Source organism: Acinonyx jubatus, chromosome D1 (genome assembly GCF_027475565.1).
Source record: "Acinonyx jubatus isolate Ajub_Pintada_27869175 chromosome D1, VMU_Ajub_asm_v1.0, whole genome shotgun sequence".
Lineage (NCBI taxonomy): Eukaryota > Metazoa > Chordata > Mammalia > Carnivora > Felidae > Acinonyx > Acinonyx jubatus.
Genome location: NC_069390.1, coordinates 53,763,785 through 53,768,619, shown reverse-complemented (window position 1 = coordinate 53,768,619; position 4,835 = coordinate 53,763,785). Strand labels below are relative to the sequence as shown.

Below are 4,835 nucleotides of genomic sequence, written 5' to 3'. Positions count from 1 at the left end.
TGACTACCTTCACCTATTTCTCCCATCCCTAGCAGCTACAAGTCCGTTTTGTTTCATTTTAAGAAATTTAATTCCAATGTAGTTAACACACAGTTATATTAATTTCAGGTGCACAATATAGTGATTCAACAATTCCATATTTATTTTAAAGCACCTTGAGAGCAGAGACCATATATTACTCAGTGCTCATCAAAATACTCCCAATCCCTTTCACCTATTTTACCCATCCCCCACCTACCTCCACCCTCCACTAACCCAATGTTCTCCATAGTTAAGAGCATTTCTTTGGTTTGTCTCTTCCCCCAAACCCCCTTTGTTAATTTGTTTTTTCTTCTTAAATTACACATAATGAAATCATATGCTGTTTGTCTTTCTTTTGACTGGCTTATTTCACTTAATGTTATACTCTCTAGATAGATCCATGTTGTTGCAAATAGCAAGATTTCATTCTTTTTTATGGCTGATAATATTCCTATGTGTATCACTTTTCTTTATCCATTCATTCATTGTGCTAATGGTTTTACAATCTCTCAATTCTGAGAAACTTTTTAAAAAAAAAATTTTTTTTTCAACGTTTATTTATTTTTGGGACAGAGAGAGACAGAGCATGAACGGGGGAGGAGCAGAGAGAGAGGGAGACACAGAATCGGAAACAGGCTCCAGGTTCTGAGCCATCAGCCCAGAGCCTGATGCGGGGCTCGAACTCACGGACCGCGAGATCGTGACCTGGCTGAAGTCGGACGCTTAACCGACTGCACCACCCAGGCGCCCCTAAGGAGAAACTTTTAAGATATAAACTGATAAAGAGGGAAGCACAGATAAAATTGTGGGACACAAATGTTTATGCTTTTTCAAAGAGAACGATAAAAGGGATAAAAATGAGATAGGAAGATAAAGGACACCAGAATGAAAAAGAATGGTATGAAGTTTAGAGGTCAGTCTTGCAAAAAGATGGGGGTGGAGGATCTCTTCCTTTGAATGTCATGGATGCTAGAAAGCAAAGTGGGTGAAGGTAGAAGCATGTAGAATGGAAGTTAAAGTTAGGTGAAGGAAAACAATAATAGATCTTCTCATGTTCTCAAATTGGCTAGAAGTAGGGCTTTAGTTAGTGAAATTTCTGAGTGTCAAAGGCCTATTGAGCCCCTATTAGAGAAAAATTTACAGAACTTGGAGGAAAGTAAATTATTAGAAGGGGCTAGGTTTAATTATTTTTCATACAGACAAGCTAGACCTTTACAAAGTGGTCCTTAGTCACATAAAGATAACAAAGTTCTTCCACTCAACTCCTCAATGAGGCTTGCCTTGTGATACTAGTTAAATGGTATTTAATGTTCTGATCACCTCATGATTTTAAAATACCTTGAGAGCAGAGACCATGTATGTTTGATAATGTATATTAGGATTATTTTCTAATTTAAGGTCTGGAATGATATCAAGGGCTAATCCTTCCATGTAAATGATCAGAGCTTGAACTTGAGTGCTAGAACTCTGCTGACACAGGATACTCTCTGGACAGGTCCTGTGGAAGTAGACAATAGGAACAGAAGAGGATTTCCAATGGTCACATCAGCCTCCAACATCACCTCAACCCATCCGTCAGTCTTCGTGTTGATGGGGATTCCAGGCCTGCAGCACCTACATAATTGGATCTCCATTCCTTTCTGCTCAGCTTATACTCTAGCCCTGCTAGGTAACTGCACCCTCCTCTTCATCATCCAGACCGATGCAGCCCTCCACGAGCCCATGTACCTCTTTCTGGCCATGCTGGCAGTCATTGATCCGGTTCTCTCTTCTACAACACTTCCCAAAATGCTAGCTATTTTTTGGTTCAGAGATCAGGAGATCAACTTCTATGCCTGTCTGGTCCAGATGTTCTTTCTCCACTCCTTCTCTATCATGGAGTCAGCAGTGCTTCTGGCCATGGCCTTTGATCGCTATGTGGCTATCTGCAAGCCACTGCACTACACCACAGTCCTGACTCGGTCCCTTATCACTAGGATTGGCATGGCTGCTGTGACTCGGGCTGTGACACTAATGACTCCACTCCCCTTTCTGCTCAGACGTTTCCACTACTGCCGAGGCCCCCTAATTGCCCACTGCTACTGTGAGCACATGGCTGTGGTAAGGCTTGCCTGTGGGGACACTCGCTTCAACAATATCTATGGCATTGCTGTGGCCATGTTTATAGTGGTGTTGGACCTGCTCTTTGTTATCCTGTCTTATATCTTCATCCTTCGAGCAGTTCTACAGCTTGCCTCTCAGGAGGCCCGTTACAAGGCCTTCGGGACATGTGTGTCTCACATAGGTGCTATCTTAGCTTTCTACACACCTGTGGTCATCTCTTCAGTCATGCACCGTGTGGCTCGCCAGGCTGCCCCTCATGTCCACATACTCTTTGCTAATTTCTATCTGCTCTTCCCACCCATGATTAATCCCATCATCTATGGTGTCAAGACCAAGCAGATTCGCAAGCGAGTCTTAGGACTGTTCTCAAGAAAGGATGTATAAATGGAGAGTTAGGGACAGGTGGAAAAAGAGTGGGACAGACTGAATGCTGAACTGGGGGTGGGGGTATGATAGGAAGTGGAGGGATGCCAGTTTAGTTCTTTCCTGGTGTAATGAAAAAACTTAATGATGTCCTGAAACTCAGTCACCAGTCTGATCAGGACTCATGGGGCTGTATTCTTTGGTAGCCTTTGAATTCAAAGGCTGACTGCTGACTTTGCTGCCTTCTCAAAGAGCCCACTCTATTAGGAGGCTTGACAAAGGTTTGACCCACTCTCCTCTTGGTAACATCATCTAAAGACACAAAGATGCTTTCAAGTTCATTTAATAAGACTGTGAGAATCTGAGTTTCTATTCAGAGCCACTGGGATCATGAACTGGGAAAGACCAACATTTCATCTGAAACAAGAGTACCTATACAGTTTGAAAGTTGATGTCCAGTATCTAGCTAAATATTACCAGTTTTGGCGAACTCATAATCTTCCTGGGCTACAGGTTCCAAGTCAGACAGTTTTGCTTGTTAAAATTTATTTCTTCAGTTGAGTCAGCCTATGTATTCTTTGACTTATTTTGACCTCTATATTCTCATGACCAATCTCTGAGTAAAACATGTCCCCTGCCATTTCTTTACACATCATGCAACTCTTTGCACACATATCTAACTTATGTTTTCACCAAGAATGTCAATTCTTTATTCATTCCATAATCCAGTCACAAAACATTATTGAGTCCTAAATCTGTGCTGGGAATACATATTTCATTAAGGTGGGGGTGCTGCACTTATGTCTATGTCCTAAGACAAAGGAGGAAATGCTAAACATAATAGGTTGTCGTCTCTGACCTGCCCATCACAAGGCTCAGTGTCATGAAAGACATAGGTAGGCAAAACAGACAGGAGATGGGGATATTGACCTGTATTCTCTTTCTTTTCTTTTATCCAATGCAAACTTACATGCTAGAAAATTTCCTTAATGTTAATCTTGACAACTAAAATTTGTGTGTGATCATATAGGCCCTCATACACCATCTTCCACACATGCATTCTTTTTTTTATCTTGTGAGTCCCTTGTTTCCTCAGACTACTCTTTAGAAATTATATATCTCTATCTTATTCTGCCTTAATTTCTGTCTCTGGGTCTACATATATATCTAGACATGTTATTTAGCTTTGAAAGAATCTGAGCCTATGTCAGGTGAGGTATGGAAGGATGGAAGTTTCAAAGAGGGGAGACTGTAGCAAGAACCCAGGGTCTTATGCTTGGTTCACATCTCTGCTTTTATAATTCCCTCTGACACCAAAACACACACACACACACACACACACACACACACACACACACACGGAAATGATATTCTACCTTTAGTTTCTATTTTGTTAAAACCTCTCGTTTCTTCTGAGCATAGTTGGTACAGGTGGAAAGCTTAAAAACTGCAAATACTAACAACACAGTGTATAGTATAACTTGAAAGAAACTATTTCCAAACAGAGGTCTTCTTATCCTTCTGATGACTTACATGAGGAATGTCACCAGCCTGTAGATCTTACCCATCCTCAATGAGGAAAGAATGGCTTTGCTTCCATTGTAAGTCCAATATTACAAAGATCCCATAGCCAGGTAATCTAATATCAGAACCACCAGGATTAGTCAGAAACAAGTTATATCTTAAAATGCGTAAAAGAATTACCCCTCTAAAATTCTAGTACTAATGAAAATATTCTTCAACAATGAAGACAAAAGAACAAGTGTTACTAACAAAAACTGATGGAATGTGTCAATATTAGGCCTGCACTAAAAGCAAAACTAAAAGTAGTCCTTTAGGCTGAAGGAAAATGAGCCAGGTAGAAACATAGAATTGCAGGAGGAATTGAACAGAAAAGCTAGATATGTGGATAAATATAAATAAATATTGGCTGGACAAAAGACAGAAAAGCAAATGGAATTGAGCTGAAATGTTCTAATATTCTACTAGTGACCTTCAACATAGTTATCTAAGCTATGGCCATTCCCTATTCCATGTGCTTTTTATCCCTGCATCCATGAAATTAGATTTTATCCCTTCAGAATGGAGTCAAGAGGCAAAGTAAGGTACTTTGTTCCTTCACACCCTGTCTACTTTATCTGGCTCTTGTCTGGATGTTTTGACTATAAGCTATAGTCAGTCACTCTATTAAACCTGTCACCTCAGCCTCCTGGCCATGGCTCTAGATCCCTGTTTCCTACAAACATGACACATATAACTGAATAGTGTGTCCTCATTCCATCATCAGCTTTCTCTCAATCCAAAGTGGATTTTTTTTTTCTGTCTCACCTGCAATTTGCCCCTGATGT

General features: G+C 40.5%; 1 protein-coding gene across 1 annotated transcript; it reads left to right on the top strand.

Moving 5' to 3' along the window:
• Window positions 1-1,466: 1,466 nt before the first annotated feature.
• LOC128311688 (olfactory receptor 52K1-like) lies at window positions 1,467-2,859 on the top strand. The gene has a single exon (XM_053202631.1). The coding sequence runs from the start codon at window positions 1,558-1,560 to the stop codon at window positions 2,506-2,508; it is 951 nt and encodes a 316-aa protein (XP_053058606.1). The 5' UTR covers window positions 1,467-1,557; the 3' UTR covers window positions 2,509-2,859.
• The last annotated feature ends 1,976 nt before the right edge of the window (window positions 2,860-4,835 follow it).